This window comes from Panthera onca, chromosome B4 (genome assembly GCF_046562875.1).
Source record: "Panthera onca isolate mPanOnc1 chromosome B4, mPanOnc1 haplotype 2, whole genome shotgun sequence".
In the NCBI taxonomy this organism is placed as follows: Eukaryota; Metazoa; Chordata; class Mammalia; order Carnivora; family Felidae; genus Panthera; species Panthera onca.
Window position 1 is genome coordinate 51,214,211 of NC_138345.1, and position 21,100 is coordinate 51,235,310.

At 34.0% G+C, this 21,100-nt stretch overlaps 1 protein-coding gene across 1 annotated transcript; it reads right to left on the bottom strand.

Annotated features, from left to right (window-relative positions):
• Positions 1-7,348: 7,348 nt before the first annotated feature.
• Positions 7,349-18,367, bottom strand: RERGL (RERG like). Its single transcript, XM_060658250.3, has 5 exons — positions 18,155-18,367; positions 17,052-17,108; positions 12,988-13,061; positions 12,574-12,722; positions 7,349-10,055 (listed from the first exon to the last, which is right to left on the bottom strand). Exons 1-5 carry the CDS (start codon positions 18,204-18,206, stop codon positions 9,773-9,775), a joined length of 615 nt encoding a protein of 204 aa, XP_060514233.1. The 5' UTR covers positions 18,207-18,367; the 3' UTR covers positions 7,349-9,772.
• Positions 18,368-21,100: the final 2,733 nt, after the last annotated feature.

Consider the following 21,100-nt stretch of genomic DNA (forward strand, 5'->3'; position numbering starts at 1 on the left):
CCTCTGACTCTTGATTTCAGCTCAGGTCATGATCTCACAGTCTCAGTGCAGGTAGTGGAGAGCCTGCCTGGGATTCTCTGTCTCTGTCTCTCTTCTCCTCCCCTGTGCTCATGCTCTCTCTGTCTCATGAATAAATAAATAGCCACCAGTCTTTCACTGCCCCTCCTGCAGCATGCCTGTCCTTCTTGGCTGACTTACTTCTCACCTTAGTCTTCATGCATTTATCATTATCTGACATCCTGTATAATGTACATATTTTGTTTATCATTGTGTCTTCCCACTAAAATACAAGCTTTACGAAGGTATGGACTTTTATATGTCTCATTTGCTGCTCTATCCCCAAAGCTTAGAGCAACACCTGGCCCATAACACATTGTCGATCAATACTAATCACTTTACTTGTTTTTAAAATATGTTTTACAGATGCTAGGTTCCACACATACTAGGCCCTAAAAGTTTCACTAGTTTCTCAGAAAAATACTTTGACATAAAGGTCATTATCTGCACAAGGAGAAAGACATATTGAGTTACATAAACAATGGCAACTTTTAGATAAAGAACATATTATCTGGGGGAGGGGGTCTCTCACATAATATAAAACCCTTGAGGTCCAATAGCTAATAATCATTTGGTATATTTCTTTGCGATCCTTTTTTTGTGGTACTTTTGTCCCTAAGTGAAATCATACTTAACCTGTACTTTCATATTTTACTTTTATATTTATTATCAAAACATAAGGGGTGCCTGGGTGGCTCAGTTGGTTAAGCGACCAACTTCCGCTCAGGTCATGACCTTGGAGTTCACGAGTTCAAGCCAGATGTGGACAGTTCAGAGCCTGGAGCTTGCTTCTGATTCTATGTCTCCCTCTCTCTCTGCCCCTCCCCTGCTTGTGCTCTGTCTCTCTCAAAAATGAAAAAAATAAAAAAAAATGTTATTATCAAAACCTAGGCATCTTCTTGTATAACTCAAAACCACTTGTAGAAATGATTTAAAATGTCTATATATTTTTCAGTAGTATTGAAGGAGGGTATTGTGGTGGGGAGAGCTGTTTAGAGCCAATTACATTTATTTGTGAATTCTAATTCAGACAATAATTGGCCTTTGATCTAGATTAATCTTTTTAATTATATTGAGGTGTATAAAAGATTCAACCATGTAAAATAAGATAATGTCTTCTTTGCAGGGCACTTTATATATTTACATAAAATATATTTAAGCCATATAGCATGTATGTACTCAATACATACATACATACATAGTATGTACTCAATAAATGATTATATAGTCTACATATCATAACTATTTTTATATCATAATTATTTTAAACATATTGTTAGACAATAATATTGTTAAATTTTTTCTCTGCTCTAACAAAGTCTACTTGAAATAGTTTGTTTTTCTGATTAATCATATGATTAATCATAGCCTAGATTTCCACAAATGTCACTTTAGTCATTGATAATAAATAATATCACATACCTCATTCTATGCATATAATTAGACTTATCACAATTTCTTTTATAGCCTTCTAGTTCCTAAATTCTTCATTTTGATTATTCTCTGTTTTTTGGAATTGAAACTTTGATAATTTTTAAGTAACATTGAGTGTATTTTTTCAGAGCACTTGCATACCTGAAACTATCTTTCTTTTGTCTTATTTTAACCAGAATTTAGCTGTCTTTATAATTAGACTTTTGCAAAACCTTCCCTCTAAACTCTTTAGACTTTTTACTTTTCTTAACTAAATTCTGTTCATATAATTGCAAAGAGTTTAAGTCATGCTGAATTTTTTCAATTGCTTTTACTTGTTTTTTTTTTCTGGGAGACCAGAATTTTTTTTTTTTTTTTTTTTAGTTTATTTATTTATCCTGAGAGCGGGAGAGAGAGCGGGGTAGGGGGAGAGAGAGCTGAAAAGAAAGAGAATCCCAAGCAGGCTGGACACTCTCAGCAGGGAGCCTGACAAGGGGCTCAGATTCATAAACCCAGAGATCATGACCTGAGCGAAAATCAAAAGTCAGACGTTTAGCTGACTGAACCACCCAGGTGCCCCTGGAATTTTTTTTTTTTTTCTTTCTGAAACACACTGAATCATATTTGAGATGTAGAATTTTATCTCCTTACACTACCAGGATAAGGACTGTTGCTTCTATATTCCAAGAATATGTATTATTATTATTATAGTTAGATTCTAATCTTCATATCTATAATATTTATATTATATGCTTTTTAATATGTTCATTTATTTGACTGTCTTCATGTTCTTAAAAAATCTTCTGTTTTATATCAATGCCATTTAACTGATTTTCTGTAATGCTAATTTGACTCTTCATTAACAAAAATGCAGATTTTAAAGTCTGCTCTAGACTTCCAATTTTCATTTTCATTTTTAAAATTATCTTCAGACATATACCTTCCTCTTTCATATTACTATTGCTGTGTTTTTGTCTTAAGGAATATTTTCAAAAATCCATTATTTTTAATGTATGTGTAAGGTGGGGGGATTTAACTGTGTTTTATGTTTCTTGATCCCTCTAAAAAGAAAGATGTCTATGGCCTGGATTGCCAACATATGGTGCACCTATCTTATCCTATCTTCATCTTCCTGTCAATCATTATTTTGGGAAGGGAACGGTGTGCATTCTCCAGCACTCTGGCTGTTGTGTTCATCTCAGCATAATTTCTATGCATAACCAGGACTGATTTAGTTGGCTGTGCTCTTTGAGGTGGGAGGTGGTTCCTAAACTTGCCATCTTCATATTACAGGGAAGAAATTATATGTGGTGAATAACATGACACAAATTGTTTTGTTTTGTTTCCATTAAACAAATGCTACACACACAAATAATTGTAAACCACATCTCTGAGCCTCTGCCCTAACATTTCCAACAACCAAATCTCTATCTCATCGGAGTTTGCCTTTAATAAGCACTGTTCTGGCCAGTCCTGCTTTTGTTAATCTTCTAACTGTGAATATTGATTGATTGATTGACTAATGCTTATTTATTTTGTGAGAGAGAGAGAGAGAGAGAGAGCAGAGCGTGAGCAGGGGAGGGTCAGAGAGAGAGGGAGACACAGAATCTGAAGCAGGTTCCAGGCTCTGAGCTGTCAGCACAGATCCCAACGTGGGGCTCCAAGCCATGAATTGTGAGAACATGACCTGAGCCAAAGTCGGATGCTTAACTGACTGAGCCACGCATGCGGCCCTCCTATTATTATTATTTTTCTAATGTTTATTTATTTTTAATTTAAAAAATTTAAAAATACATGCCAATGTGTCCAAATTAAAGTTTTTTTCATAGATACCACTTACTAGTGGTTCTATAAAGGTAAAATAAAATTACTAAAGCTATGTTGTTTTATATTTTCCTTATGAGAGGAAATTATGTTGTTTAAAGATATTTTAATAAATATTTAATAAAATGATCTTTGATCATTAATCAAAGTTCTGGGTTTACCTTTCATCATTTTCCATCAACAGTGTTTGGTAAGTGTCCTCAAATAGATAATTGACACAGCAGCAGGCGTTACTAACAGAAAAAGAAGTAGCCAAAGCATTTGTTGCTCTATTCCTGATTTTTAGAACATTGAATATCACAAACTAACATACTGATTTTAACAAGTAAAAATGTAGTAAGAGAAAATACATTTTCCAAAATATCTTTTTTTTCATTTTACATAGTTTCTTGGTTACATGTTATTCACTGTTATAAAATAAGGTAACCAAATTGCGTATATTTTGGTTTTGGTACAAAATTCCCCTTTTGTGAACTTTTCTCCTAGATTTAATTTTCTAATACTTTATAGACGTCCACTAATTCTTCTTCAAATTCTGATGTTTGCTAAGAACAATGGGGACATTATCTCATTCCTCAGTTATATTTCAGTTTCATCTGAACTGTTCAATCTCATTTTTGTCTCATGCCCACTTATTTTAACTATAATGCTATACTAATGAACAACTATCCATTTTTTGTAACTACAAACCTATTGTTCTAACACTTATATGTATCCAATCATTCCCCATGGGATGGGATCCATCCTGGAATCTGTCCCCAATTTTATAATTTTGAATGCAACTTTTCTCACATATACCAACCCTCATTTATTTCTCTTATTTTGTTGTTTCCTTTATTTCTCTGCCTTTAACTCACTTGATATTTTGTATTCCTTCTGACAGAATGGGTTATTATCTGATTAAATAATAACATATCTATGAAAACATTATTTACGTATATGGTAGTATATCTATATACATATACCCAAAGACGTGTTAATCTTATCTACAAAATGTTAAGCCTTAAAAAGATATTATTAAAATAATAAATAGTAATTTAGAATGATCAAACCCATAATTTTTAAACTACTTTTTAGCAGGGTTTGCTCAAAACCTCTCTTATTGTGGAGAATGATAATGTAAGCAAAATACACACTTCTTATAGTCTAGGCTTTAAAATTTTCTGACAAAAGTCATCCAACTAGTTATTTTTAAAAGACTTTTTGTTTAGGGGTACCTGGGTGGCTTAGTTGATGAGCATCCCACTTCGTCTTAGGTCATGACCTCGCAGTTTGTGAGTTCGATCCCCACGTCGGGCTCTGTGCTGACAGCTCAGAGCCTGGAGCCTGCTTCAGATTCTGTCTCCCTCTCTCTCCGCTCTTCCCCTGTTCACACTCTGTCTCTCTCTCAAAAATAAATAAAACATAAAATTTTTTTTTAAATAAAGAATTTTTGTTTGAATGAATTAAACATTCTACCTCCAAACCAACCCAAGAATTTTAATTCCTAGATGTGTTTACATGTAGAACTGTACCCAAATCATCCAAAACTAAATAATTGATTACCTTGAAAATAAATTTATGTCTGGAAAAAACACCAGCTTAACTTAATATCTGTTTGAATGTTTCCAAGTGTCTAGATATTAGTCATCTTTAGTCCTATAGAATGGTCTAGACGCTACAGCAGTAACTCATGGTCATACTCTCAAATGATGGCAAGTAATCTCATATCTTACTCTTCTTCAATGGTCTCGTTTTTTTCTCTTAATTCTTCATGCCTTAGTGGTTCCAGGATTACTAAAATGTTGGTAAAATTCCACATTGCGACTAGTACTGTAGAGTCTTCTAATTCCCTCCTTGGAGGAACTTACGTTCCCATTATTAAATTGTATCTCTATCCAAAAGAAAAAAAACAATCTGTTTGGTAGTTTATACATTTGAAAATTATGATGACCTTCTTCTTTACTTTGAAATAATATGTTGTCATTATAAAGTATATTTCCAATTTATAGTGTGTCTTTTTTTTTCTTTGGGAATTTAAAATACTTTAAATAATTTGGGCTTTGCCTGATTCCCCCAGAATTGTAGAGTATGACTGATAACTGCCTTTAGAATCCTTAATAGCTAAATTACAATTATTATGCAAAGTCCTACAATAGACAGTTATATGGATTATTAAATGACTTTGCCTTTTTTGCAAACTATAATCATTTTCCTTTATTAGCTGAAGGATTTCATAATTTAAGGAAGATGAGAAACCTATAAGTCACGCTTTCAAATAAGGAACATGGATATTGCAAACATTAAATTCCCCCATAAAAATGTTAAGGCATCATTAAACTAGGTTCAGATTAATACAATTCAGTCAACTCTAGATAGATATCTCCCATAATAAGCTGAAACAATACCTAGTGATCTAAGATGTAAAATATTTTACTACAGCCAATTTATAAACCTATAAAACATACAGGTATCATTCAACCTCTTTATTAATAGTGCATGCCTTGTATTAAATCAAAACCATTTTAAAGGCCCCTCCCTTTTGGCATTCCCTTCCTCAGCTGTTGCCCCTCATTATGTGTTATCTCACTGAAGCTCATCCAAAGTGAATGACAGCATCTTTTTTACTAGAAGCAGCTTAGGCAATTCCCAGCCTAGTGATACAGCTTAACTATCTCTGAGATTTATAGACACACTTGCTATCCTAAACCTACAATATTCTATGGTCTCATGTTGATGTATTTGTTTCTCTGTAAGCAGATGTGGTTTTCTCACTTTGGAAAACTGTAATTTATTACTTTTTAGGTTCTTGCAAGTTGCTTTACGTGTGAATTACATTCACAAGAAAACTGATATTGCAACAACTTCAGGTTCTAGACTGTTTTGAAGTGGCTTAAAGCGGGTTTGTTCTTTTTTTCACATTTTTTCCCAATAAGAAAGCCAAATATTTTGTATTGTCTGAACTGCCAAGGGTTTTAATAAGTTATCTATTCTGGTTATCTATTATCACATAACCCCAAAACAATGGTTTAATAGCCCCCAACAATGGCAATTACGCTCACGAATCTGCAATTGGGGCAAGATTCTGTGGGCTAACTCGTCTCTGCTCTGCTTGGCATCAGTTAGTCCAAGGGTAGAGGCTGGATATGCTCATATATTGAGTGGCTGTGTGGTTACTAATCCTGTGTGGTATCTCCAGCCCTGTGCCTTCAGGGCAGCAAGATTCATATATGTTGACTCATGGCTCCCAAAGCTAAATCCCAGGGAGGAGCCGATGGGAACAGGTGAGAACAGATGATGTAGGAACAGATCAAGCTCAAGCCCCTTTCCCAACCTGGTCCCCTTTTTTCCAGGTTTGGTAAATTGAAAAATAAAGTTGTAATAGATTTGGTATACAACATAATGATTTTATTTATATATACACACACACACACACACACACACACATATGTATATGTTTTAAAATGATTACCACAATCAAACTGCAATCACGTTAATTAACATATCTATCACCTCCCAGTTATCTTTCGTGTGTGAGAGAACATTTGTTTGCGTTACTCTGTTCCATTGACTCCTTATAACAAAATGTGTCATCCCAAGTCATCTTGACAAAAAAATCAAGGTACAATAAATAAAATTGTAAAATATATTCAAATATTTGTATCCTTAACAGAGGAATTTTGAATTCTGACTCATCACAGACAGGTATGCATGGATTAAACTATTAAAGAATTTTCATACCATATCGACATTAGAGTTCTTGCATACCACATAAATTAACATGTTGTTTTTCACACCAAATCATCCCAAAGGAATCTTTTTTGAACTGGGAAAATAATTTTAAAGAATGAAGACCAAATCTCTAAAACGGAAATTATCCAAGAGAATAATTAAAACAAAATAAAACAAAAAATTAAAATATAATGGTTAAACTGATATATATAAATATATATGTATATATATATATTTACCTATGTACATATATATATATGAAGACAATATTGAAACTATAAAATATTAATGAAATCCTTGCAAACAGTTGACTAAAAAAAGCATAACATTGAATTTGCTAGAATAACATTACACAATAAAATTTATTTCTCATTTACATAGCAATCCAATCTGAATGTACCTAGTTGATAGAGATCTTTCCTAAGCTTGAGATATTAGTGCCAGCCATAAGAGGACTGTGCCTCATTATACAGAGGTTACCGTGAAGTTCTTTAGTAGAAGGAAATTATCCCATTTGCCAGTTTCAAGAAGTGCACTATGTTGTCTACCTTTTGTATGTTATGAAAAGTGGCCCATGGTACAGATTTCTAGGCAGCAATCAGTGGTTTTGCCAGTTGGCTAGAGATCAGTACGAAACAAAACTGGGTGAGGATGACAAAAAGGACCAGAGAAAAAAATGTGTGAATGGATCTCTTAGAGAGAACATAAAATATTCGTATCTTTGTGTATCATGTTTATGCCCATCAGAGAGCATCCACCAAGGAGAAGTCACTTTACAACCAGAGGGACAGGATGACCTGTCCTGCAGATATCAACCTGCCTCTTGGCCGTCTTTGTGCTTACAACAACCATCCAGGATAACAGTGGTCATAGTGGCATGGATGGAAGCAATGCATGTGCTTATAATATGGACTTTGCCTCAATATAACTGATTGAATAGGTCACTTCTAAATTTCCAACCAGCCACTATTAGAAATGGAACCTCTGCCTTGGATATAGCACCGTTTCTTTGTGGGCTGAGTGGGTGGGTAACAGGAAACAAGTTAAACACTGATATCCAGGGGCACCTGAGTGGTTTAGTTGGTTAAGTGCCCAGCTCTTGATTTCGGCTCAGTTCATAATCTCATGGGTTCATGAGTTTGACCCCAGTCAGGCTCTGTGCACACAACTTGGAGCCTACTTTGGGTTCTCTCTCCCCTCCTCTCTCTGCCCCTTCCCAACTCCCACCCTATCTCTCTAAAAATAAATACATAAACCTAAAAAAAAAATGCTGGCATCCAGATTCTGCTGTTCCAGGATTCTATCAAGCAGCACAGTTTGATGACAACATTCCTACTGCCAACTCTGACCTGTAGAGCACAGTCACTATTAAGCTTCTCAAAATTGTCTGTGTCCCCTCACCAGTGCATTCCTCACTTTCTTAGTAAAGGAAATTCCTCTGAATTGTCCCAAGCACCACCATTACATGGTGGGTTCCTGGGCAAACCTACCATATCAATTCTAACTTCCCTACCTTTATGAATGTTCTGAACTATTCTGTATTCTACCACACAATGTTCTATTATTTCCACTACTTTTACTCTAGTCTATCATCAAGGCCAGACTTCTAAGGAACAGCAAAACTACATTGATGAGCTCTAGATGTCCCTCCTATAATGTGGAATCACAGTTCATGGTGAGTAACACCAAGTCAATGAATTCTCTCCTATGCAGACTAACGTTCTGTGTTACTGGTCCCCCACTTGCCTACCAACCTCTACTCAAGATCTTCTTCCAGCTTCACCCCCAGATTCTCGCTGATACATGTTAACTGGGGTACGGAGCACTGCTTGCACTCCCACTTTAATTTCTGGGAGATGTAACCTTAATTATCAGTGATTTGGCTGAAGTTAGGCCGAGGGCCCCAACTTAAAAGGCAGCGAGGCCAGCGGCAGGAGCACTGAAGTACAGAGGGTAAACAGTTGATTTCTGAAGGAAACTGCACTCAGAGAAATCTGAGAAGGCCCAAAATGTTTGTCTAATACAATATTTCTTTCATGGCAATAAGGTCTTCAAGGTTATATGTGTGCCAACCAGCTTTTACTTTTCCCCTGTGATGTATGGATCTCTATTATTAACTAAAAACAACCAATCCTTTTTATATGAAAAGGATCTTAGCTGTATAACTTAATTTGTGCTAACTACCCTTCTTATATGGATTACATGGAAGGCAGAATTTTTCATTATCAGACCAAATACAAACTATACTTACAGGCAGAGAATTCAACTTCTTAAGGTCTAAATTATAAGTGAAATAAGTAGTATGAGCAATAAGTAATATCAAGATGTAAACGATATCAAGAACTCACTGAGTTACTGGAAAGGCACTTTAAAAATTAAATTCATGCATTTCTACCAACTTGATGAAATATAACTACATATTTCTTTCAAAGAAATAAATATAATAAAAGTAAACTGAGGCCTGTGGAGGTAGTTTAATAAAATCATTAAGCAGTTATACAAGCAAACTATACAGCAATGCATTGGTAAGTTATAGTGAGTGCCATTTTGTGTAATAAGGAAAAGGCTGGGTGTGAAGCATGAGTGTACAAGATACAAACAACCAAACGGCAAGCTATATATTTGAAAACACAGCTGTGGTTTATGTTCAGTCAGTTCATATCTCTAAGAGAACTATTTTTTTTAATGCATACAAAGGGCAAATTTCATTATCATGTGAATATTTAAAACTCTCTGATATAATAAATCCCCTAGGATTACATGTCTGCTAAACAGATTTCCGTCTCTTTCCAAATACATTATTGATCAGTTTAGCCATTGATTTAGATCCACTGGGTCTTCTCTTTTCTTTGAGTTTGAAGTTTGTCAGGATGTCCTTGATAATTCTGATAAACATCATCTCTACCTCCAGACACTGCTCTGCTGCAGATAATTCACAGAATTGGCAGCGGTTATCCAATGCCAGCTTTTGCCCTTCTTCCCAGCCAACCTCTCGCACGTGGCAGAGATCTTGCTTGTTACCAACCAAAAGCACCGCTGATTCCACAGCTCTGAAATGTAGAACACAACTTTGGCAAAATTATTTTACATCTCTTTTTTTTTCATTAGTAGGTTTATATAAAAATTAATTAAGGACAAAAAAAATATTGTGTGTGTATATGTGCTTCTTATGGTCATATGTAAGTGTATGACACAAATCCCCAATTATTTACAAAAATTATAGAATGTGGTATGTGACACAGAAGTAACAAGACTATTAAAGTATAGGATTTGCATTGATACAAACCTATTCTTGAATAATGGCTCTGTTTACCAACAAGGCATGATTATTAATTTTCCCAAGTTCCATTATCCTATATGTAAAACAATCGTGAAATAGCACATGTTACACAGAATTCTCATGGAGATTTAATTAAATGATGTACATAAAAATACCTAGCACAGTCAGCAAAAGATGCTTACCAAGTATTATTTTTCATTTCCTTATCAATTGAAAGAGAAGGACTAACTAATGTGTTTTTACTGAATAGCTACTATAATTGAACAATTTAGATATAATTTTCCTAGGGAAAAATATTACTCAATACTCATTGCTGTTTGTTCTTTGTTATTATCCATTATACCATAGTCTAGAGATAAATGTTATAATCTCATGACCTTGTGCAATTTTTCTATTTATTTAAGAAATATGTTTCCAGAGGTCCTGGGTGGCTAAGTCGGTTAAGCATCCAGCTCTTGATTTCGGCTCAGGTCATGATCTCACGGTTTGTGGGAGTGAGTCCCGCACCGGGCTCTGTACTGACAGCACAGAGCCTGCTTAGTATTCTCTTTTTCCCTCTCTCCTTGCCTCGCCCTCCCTGTCTCTCAATATAAATATTTTTTTTTAAAGAAAAACATTTCTTTGTTAAGATAATGTCTTCAACAAATATCAATAATTTTTCCTTGGTTACAGAGACAAATTTCTAAAACAGGGTTTCATTTGAAAGATAGAATAAGACAACTAGTCCTTATAAATGCCATGGAACTCTGCCAAGTTATCTACTATAGGGAAGAAATGAATAAATGCAGTCTTCAACTCTTTCTATAAAGATACTGTCTTTAGATTCTGCTAAAAGTCAGTTTCATTTGCATGATGGTGTGTGTGAGTGGTGAGGGGAAAAGCACTGTGTCTGTTAGACTTTTCAGGGTATTAATATTTTTTCTATAAAATTCAGAAAAGTATTGTAAAGGATTAATGGGGAAGGATAAGTGAAATATTTTGAAGAGTGACTCATAATCAGATGTAATTTTATAAAACAGTAACATATTTTGCTATCCCAGACTATCTACAGATTGAGAAGTGGAAATACTCTAAAAATTACTTAGTACATTAAGAAGATTGCCTGAAAAATGTCAAGTATAGGTGTTTTCATTTTTATGTTTTGACTATGCTTAAGTGATTCTTTTGATTTGGAAGAATAGTGAAGGAATTTTATTATTATCCTTTACCTAAGTCATGCTGCTTAAATATGAGGCATTTAATGCTTAAAACAATGAAGTTCAAAACAAAAATCTGTAATATAAGAGGAAATCAGAGCTGCAAGTTACCTCAGTAAAATCAAATCCTTTTCTCCTACCATATTTCTATCAGTTTTATAACCAGAAAAATGAGGTCTAGAGATTAAAGTGGTTTACCTAAGGTCAATCAGATATAAACAAGAATTTACATCAATTGACTTCAGGGAAACAACCTTTATCAATCATTATCCCATGGTTTCTTGATAGTGGGCATTTAAAATAGATACAAAAACACATATACCAATTTTCAGTAATAATATTGTGCTTCTTGCTTCCCAGATTAAAGTGTTATTTTGGATTCTAAGGGCAAATCTTATCACGAGCACAAAGAATCCTTTATATCAGCATGTCAAATAAAAATAAATATTTTAAATGGGAGAGGTTCAAACAAAAAAATAAAGAAAATGGGAAATTCATGTGTAAATGTATATCTAATAATACAAGAATGGTTTAAGGCAGGTATGCGTTCCCTCATAGTTTCTTTGTGTCAAGACAATTAACAATGGGTAATCATTGATCAGTTCTTTATTTTAGGAGGTGAAACAGAGAAAAATGTATTCTCATACTTAGAATTCATAATGGTTTGATTATTCAGTCTATTTTGCTTTGATAGATTGAACAACCCAACGACAAGGAATTGGATGCCAAATGTAACAAATTTGGATTTATTTAATATCCTTAACATTTTTGTGGGAATGAAAAGAAAAGGTTGAAAAGTGAACTATCTTGTGTACAGAGTACCATTTTGCAAGTGAGTGTCATGTTAACAATAGAAGCTGTCTTGTAAAATAGCCATTTACTCAGAGCAAGTAACTGTTTATGTCAGCCAGGATATAAAGTATTCTCATCTTATTCCTTTTACTACATGTGTAACTCCTGTGGAATGGAAGGTGAATTGTTCAGGGCTGTTAAATTTTGTAATTGGAAGGCTGTATTAAGCTCTTCCTAATGATGCTTATAGCTATGATGATTTACTAAAAGGAAAGGCAAGAGGAATGGAGAATATCTTACCTTTTACAATGACTAGTTTGTGGCTCCCGAATTCTGTAGACCAGTGCTTTTGCAAAAGCAAATGAGGACCTGTCACTGATGTCATACACAATAACAAACCCATCTGCCCAATGCAGTTCACTTGTGAGGGAAAATTTTGCTTTCTTTGGCTGAAAATAAATCAAGCAAATTGAAATTGGTGGGATATTCCACCTATAATTGACACTTCAGACAATTAATTAATGGTAACCCATTTTATCAAAAAATAGATAGATATTGGAGTTTATAATATTAAAAATAATCTCTTAAAATTTTAATTAAAATTGAGAACACATTTCAGTTTTAAGACTGGCAACTTTACATTTACTCTTACCCAATCTTCTTCAAATCATGATTGAAAAAAAATAAAATAAAATAATACTTTGTTTTACTTACTTGAGAACAAGGGTCATATATTTCTAGGTTCAGTTGCTTCCCTTCCAAATACAAATGCTTACTATAGACAGATTCTGCAAAATATACATATATTCATTGTCATTATGGAAATACTCTAGAATTAAAAAAAATAAATTAATATTTGTATTACAGTCTTGCAAATTCAACTGGTCAGATTTTAGTGGAATAGAACAGTGGCTTTTTTTAACTGTTAGTGATCAAATACATGCATGTTATATTTGCTCATACATATATGTATTTCTTACAAATAAATTTTTCCACCATATCTATTCAACTACATGCTTTTGTGCTTATCTACTTATCTTCCATGTTACAACTATGGACGAATTATCTGTGTTTCCAAGGCCAATCCATTCATCATGAACTAGTTACCATTTCCTCTGATCTACTGAAAGACATAACCGTACCAATTCCACCTCTCTCTTCTGCATCATAAACTGTTCCTCTCTACTATATCATTATTAACTGCTGAATTTCTCCTAACTTAACAACCCTTTAGAACCCCCAATCTCTTCAACTATTGCCACATTGCTCTCCTAGCCTTTTAGTAAGTACCTACACCTCTGTGTCCAATTTCTGTCTCCAACCAGCTCTTTGAATCATTCCAATCAGGCTTTAGTTCCAAGAACTTAAATAAACCTGTTCTTATCAAGGTTATGGTTTTAGATTCAATGGATAATTCTGTCTTGAGCTTATGTGTCCTAGTAGAATTAATAGAGCTGATCACTGCTCCCTCCTTATAATGTTTTTTTTCTTTATTCTTTGTTGCTCCGTATTAATCTTTTTCATTTGTCCCATCATGTCTTCTCACACTCCAGACATGGGTCTAGGTTATGGATCTCTTCTCTATCTATACTCCCTGGCTAATCTCATTCAGATTTTTATACAACAGTTATTGCTGATGAACCCAATTTATATCTCCAGCCTAGACCTCTTCCTTGAACCTCAGACACAAACAACTACTGCTATCGGACACCCCCCTTTAGATACTTAATAGACATCTCAACCTGAAAATACTTAAAATGGAATCCCTGACTCCCCTGAAAAGATTGTATCTTCTACAATTTTCTGTTTCATTAAATTATATACCCATAACTCCAATTTATCAGGTTAAAAGCCTTAAGTCATCCCTGATCCTTTCTTTCTTTTACCTCCTATATTTATCCTATTAAAAATTCCTTTTAGGGGCACCCGGGTGGCTCAGTCGGTAAAGCGGCCGACTTCAGCTCAGGTCATGATCTCGCGGTCTGTGAGTTCGAGCCCCGCGTCAGGCTCTGTGCTGACAGCTCAGAGCCTGGAGCCTGTTTCAGATTCTGTGTCTCCCTCTCTCTCTGACACTCCCCTGTTCATGCTTTGTCTCCCTCTGTCTCAAAAATAAATAAATGTTAAAAGAAATTCCTTTTATTCTATCTTTGGAGTATAGTTTGAATTTATCTGTTTCTCATTATCTCCATTGTTAGTACTATGATCCAAGCCATCAGTTTTTATTTAGAGTATTACAAAACCTCCTCATTCATCTCTCTGTTTTACCTCCTTCTTAACTCCCTTCTTGTGCCTAGTCTATTCTCAACACAGGAGCAAAAGTGAACCTTGTAGCCAAATCATATCCCTTGTCTGATCAAATCTCTCCAATGGCTCCCCATCTCACTTGGATAAACCAAAGCCTTTAAAATGCCTGAAAATGTCCCTCTTTGTTTAGTCTCCCATCACTTCTATGACTTCTTTGGCTATACTCTCTCAAATTATTTGCACACAAACTACACCATCCTCCATAGCGTTCCTCAACTTTTTTCAGAAATTTCCTCCCTCAGAATTTTGGTAATTGTTTCTTCTGCCTGGAATGTAATCCTCCAGATATCTTCATGGCTCAATTTCACCACCTTTATTTCTCTGTCCAAATATCACCTTCTCGGCAAAATCTACCCTGACTACCCTATTTTAAATTTAAATTTTAACATACCATATTAGTGCCATTCCCCCATGATATTTTCTTTTTCTTTATAGCAGTTATCATCATCTGACATAACTTATACTCTTTTTTTTTAATTGACCCTTCCTTCCAGAATATAAATCTTATGGGGGCTTGGATATTTGTCTATTTTGTTTAATACTGTAGCCTCTCTATCTAGAAGAATACCTGGGACATGGTAGGTGCTCAATAAATATTTGTTTAATGAATAAAAGACTTCCTTTCTGTAACTGTTCCTCCAGAGTTTAATAAAAGACCTACTTCTCTCCAAAATGGCACACTGACAAAAAAATCATGACCCATTCTGGCAACATAACCCATAGTTAAAAAGATAGAGCAAGATTTGGGGAGCTGACTTCAGGGGTTAAGGATGCATTTTAACATCCTTTTAGGTTACATTTAATGAAATTTGTTATAGTTTCATTAAACCTGAAAATATGTTTTCAGACAGTTCCTTGTAACTTCATAGGTTACTACTGACTGTGAACCCTACAAGTTCCTTCTAGACGTTTAAACATATCTACTCAAAAATCAAAAACTGTCAGCTGGGGTCACTAACTCTTAACTTTTTAGAATTTTATTATTTCCCCTTCTGGTCTTCATTTACAAGATGGAATCATTTTCTGCCAGTTTTTCCTCGTGCAGTGATGATCTTTTTGCTCATTTGTCTGTCTTTTCAAAATGTCTCTAAGTCATATATTTTTTAATGGAAATGTACCAGCCTGGAATGTACACACTTCATTTGTTTATATAACTATATCTTATAAAAGATTAAGGTGATTTTTTTGTTGTTGTTGTTGCTGTTGTTATTTTTTGGGTGTGGTTTTATTTGTGTTGGTTTGGGTTTGTAATTGTGGAACATCTTCTCCTGCCTGACTCTTTGTGTTATATTGACTGTTTTTGACAGAGGTTTTTCACCTGAGAATTTAAACAATAGGAATTTCTTTTTCTATGTATTTCTTCTATCTTTAATCAGTTTTCAAGCACTTTTCCTAAAATATTCCCAATGTCACATGGATTGAAGTAGTATGTTAGATACGTGTAGAAAGTAATACAATATAATACCTTAACGTTAGTTTCTAAAATTCTGGAATAATGCTACCTCATGAATAGAGGCTTTCTTTCTTTCTTTCTTTCTTTCTTTCTTTGGTGGAGGAGATTATTTCTTATGGAAAAACACGTTTTCAATTATAACTTCCTCTTAATCTAAGTAAGAATTATTGCACAAAAAAATCAGAATCATTCCCCTTTCTTCCAATTCTCATAATTTTTTTATACTCTGCTGTTCTTGTTTAAAAAACATAAAGCAAAATCACTTTTCCCTCATGTCTTAAATCAGGTGAGATATTAGTACTAATTAGCACTAATGTTGATTATTAATATTAGTATTAATATTGATTAATTGCTGAGCCAAAAATATACTCAAAACTCTGGCAAAGTTCCTCACTTTTTATTAATGCCTCACTCTGATATTTCCCATATGTCATGCTAATTCTGAACAAAATAAATTTAGAGCAGAGTTAGTAAAATTATTCTAAGATTATATTAAAACACTTGTTTTAGAATTTCTCTGAAACTTAGATAAGCAACCTAGATAATTTTGATATGATCTTTAATCAAGGTATAATTTTCCCATTATTTTCACATGGGAATAAATTAAAATAAGCTTTATTTTGTAGTTACTAGTGCTTTTATGATTAATATGTCTTCATCTTTCAACAAATGTTTATTTAATTTCAAAACTGTTTCATAGTTTACAAAAATATTCCCACTGACACACTTCACAATATTAGGAGAGGGGGATCTTAGTTTTAATGTTCTTCTAATTCTAGACTGAAACAAACTGACTTCCTAATCCATCTCACTTAACATCAAATTGGGTGAATTTTATCATAAAAGCACATTCTATTCAAGTACCTATTTTGATATTTCCAACCAGAATCTGAATAAATAAGCTGTTGAAAAATGCAAAAATGGAAAATTCTACCAAAATGCTTCAGTGACCTTAATTGTGGTTTAATTAAAATGATGAAATTTTAAAGGTTAAAAAAAAAAGTCTAAAGTGGTGACTTACCAAAATTAGAAGCATATTCTCCAATGAATCTCTTGGTAAGAAACCTTACTGTAAGTGCTACAAGACAAACAGGCTGGACTTAGGGTCTTTTCTATTTTAGGATACAGATAACTTAGTTATGTACATAAGGTTTTATCTTTCAGCTCAAAAATTACCAAGCATTAACGCAGACCTTAAAGCTTTATTAAATTCTAGTCTAAATAATAGTCATCAAGATTTTCACTGTACAACCATAAAGATTAAAAGACTAGAAAGTGATCTGCCTATTCAAATCACTATGTAATTAATTCATGAATGCAAACAGGTAAGACAGCTTACTTTATGTAACAGAAACAGAGTTCTCATTAAGTTTCAGATTCAAGAACTATACCATCTCTTTATATTCTTTACCAGGTCAAATCTGGCTCTAATAGTAACAAGGACAATATCACACATTTGTTTATCACACAGTTGTTTGCAAGGATAGAGGGACTTCAAAACCCAGGAAACAGAAGAAAGACCTCTAGTGTGGGTTTATCTTGCTGCAGCTCCTGGGTCTGGACAGTTGTCATCGTTCATTGAGATCAGGTAGCTCTATTGATGGCATCCTCACCACCATCATAACGGAACCAAAACCAAAATCCGGTAAAATAAAACAAAACCGTGACTTCCAAAGTCAGGGGCACCTGTTGCTCAGTCTGCAGGCATCTACAAAGCCACGCCCATCCTGTTTTTTCACCTCAGGAATGTTGCATTTAAAACATAATCCACAGGTCTCCCTGCATTCTTCTCCACCCTTAGGCTCCGAGCAGAAGAATCAGTTCAGGGCCATTGTTTGGCCACTAGTGGATGTGAGGGCAGGTGTGTTAGAGTGAGAAGTAGGTGGGATGGTAATGGAGTGATTTACTGTTATTCCTACAAATTAATACTTCAAACAGTTATCTTTCTCAAAGTGCCTATAAGTTCTATAAATATACAGTTAATTGCATTACTTCCTCATAAAAATGAAAACTCCAAATGAAAAGTAGTACACATAATTATGTAGCTATATTTACCTATTAGGTCAATATATTTCTCACTCGTTTTACACTCTGCACCATGCCACAGTATGCAACACCACTCACCAGATTTGCCTGTTCCTTCGCCACCCAAGACAGCAAGCTTCACATCGTTCATCTTGTCCTTCTGATCCTTCTTGCTCAGTCCTGTCTTTTGGAGCTATACTGACTTGAGCCCAGCATGTGCTTTTTAAAATCCTTTTTACTAATGCTGCTATCATTTCTCTAAGGCCAACTCCGCCCCATATTCCTCCCATCCAATAATAACTTTAAAAATGTTTTCCTGGAGTCTTTTTTAAACATATTCCATTTAAAAAAATAAACATTGCAGTTACTATTTAGACATAAAGTCTTCGTAAGTCAATAGTTAAGAATTTCACAGAAATTCTGCAGAAGATTCTGAAGTCAGCTAAGAAAGCTTAGTTCCCAATCATCTATTTTTTGTGTACCAGGAATTTACCTTTCTAGGACCTAGAAAAATGATTTCTCTAAATAAGAAAATGAGGTTTTAGAGGATGAGTATACATTCCTGTAAATCTACTTTGATTGGATCAGTTTTGATTTTTCTATAAAACCTGAGCCTATATTTTCTTGGACTTTTTCTGTGAAAGACAAAGGGAATAAGTTTACTCAGTCAAGACAAGAAATGAGAGAAGGAAGCGGATGGCTGTCTCAGATGTAGTTGTTTAGGGGTGACAGCAGGGCACATAAACACACAGCCCATGTTTTTGAGTCATATGAGGCTTTAATGAAAAATTTGGACACTACAGAGTTTTATCTCTCCAATGTCTTTCTTAATAAGCTCTCTCTCTCTCTCTCTCTATTTTAGGTCAATAGACAATAGTAAGGTTTCTGAGAAAAAAATAAAGCAAGCAGCTTCATGTTGTTTAAAAAGCAATAAGCAGAAACCTGTCATGTTTCCTTCTGTGGTACTGTGGTACCCCACATTACTTTCTTTCCTTTCTCTCTCTCCATTTGTGTATGTATAAATTGGAGAGTTGAGAAAAGAGTGCAACAACAAATAGAAGAACTCAACCTTGTGTACTAAATTTTGAGACCCAGGTAAAGGAGTTTCATTTCTAGGCTGGGTTGATCACAGGTATAACATGCTTTTTAAAAATGCATTTATTTAGCAAACATTGAGCAACTGCCGCTTTTTATTGAAGATGTGTTGGGTTAACAAGGTCAACAATTAAAGAATTCATTAAGATTCCTTAATGAATCTACAGTCTACTAAGATGAAAATTGACATAATTAGAATTATAATAGACATGATCAAGGCTAAAACAGAGCTCTAACCAAGGGCTGAGGAAAGCAGAGCAGTGCATTGAAAGGTCTTCAAAAAGTAGTTAAAGCTTGAAACATGAGCAGGACCCAACAGAAGAAAGAAAAAGTGATTGGGAATTAGGGAGATGTGTCTATTCCAAAAGAAGAAATAGACTCTGTAAAGAAAAAGAAAAAAAAAGGAAGCGAGAATATGGCAATTTGTGATATCAAGGTTAACACATGAACCAAAAAAAAAAATTAAAAATAACCTATGTTCTCTCTGTAATCCATACACCTATTTTAAGAGTAACAGGTAATTACTTTTTTTTATTAAGGGAGTTTACTAGCTGATTTATTATATTATGAAATTGAAAGTTTTTTCCTCTATTTGGAGAAATTATATTTTTATCTTAAAGTTCTGACTGATGTCTTTAGAAAGTTTAGTATATCTACTGATATGAAGGAAAAGCTTAATTTCATAGCATGCACGATATTGAAAACAATATATAGATATATATATATAGATAGATAGATAGATATAGATATAGATATAGATATAGATATAGATATAGATATAGATATACCTACATTTTTTTTGCCATATCCTCCTCCTCCCCACTGCCACTGAATTCCAAAAATAAATCTAATAAAAAAGCAGCCTAAGGGCACTTGGTTCCAGGGATCGAGCCCTGCCTCAATTCTCTCTCTCCTCTATGCCCCTACCTCCAAAAGCACACCCACTCATGCTCTCTCTCTCTCTCTCTCTCTCAAAATAAATAAACATTTAAAAAAAAGCAGCCTAGTGTTGGAATAGAGTGAATATAATTATGTACATGCTTTTCTAAGAAACAGAGTGTCTATATATTTTTTGGCCTCAGGTAAAGGGTGCTAAAATATGAATGTTCTGATAGACATATTACTTATACTACCTAAAATCCTTTTACTTTTCCCTAAATAAATATTTATTCACAACCAATATAATTTTTTGTTACTTTATTCATTTATTGAATGAAAAAAATTTATTGAGTGTCTACTACAGGCTTGGCACTATTTTCAATGCTAGAAACATATTAGTGAATAAAGTACTTACAGATTCTGTTCTTTGGAGATGGACCTTAAATATTAAAAAATAAGTAACGATTACATATCAGGTATTCATTAATGCTATAATTTTATCTGTTTAATTTTGAGGTCAGGTTAACCGGCCCTTTTCAACTAATCTCATTTCCCTGTAATTTCTGTTAGAATAGATGCAAAGTTTTTTCACCAAAAGCTGCGGATTCAGAGGGTGGAGTGATTAAAAAAATCTCCAAGGAGAAAGATTATCTTTGTTCCATTATACTGTTCTGAACATTAAAAAGGTGGACTACTTCCCAAATCACTTTCTGTGTCTATAATAATCTAAAATAGACATGAATGGTGTACATAGACAAACAGAAAACAAAGAAATCATAGAAATACAATGTTATTTATGAATATAGATCCCCAGGTCTGAAGTATATTAGCAAATCAAATCCAGAAGTGTATTTAAAGAGCCAATTGTAATGAGCTAGTAGAATTTATTCTAAGAAAGGCAAGTTGATTGAACAACAGGAAGTTTGGTAAAATATTCTAAATATTAGCATGATAAAGGAGAAAAACTGTATGAATAACCTGCTCCTAAAAGCATTTCATGAAATTTAACAACTGCTTAAAACAAAATACTTAGTAATCTAAAATTACATCTAACTTGATTAAGTTTATATA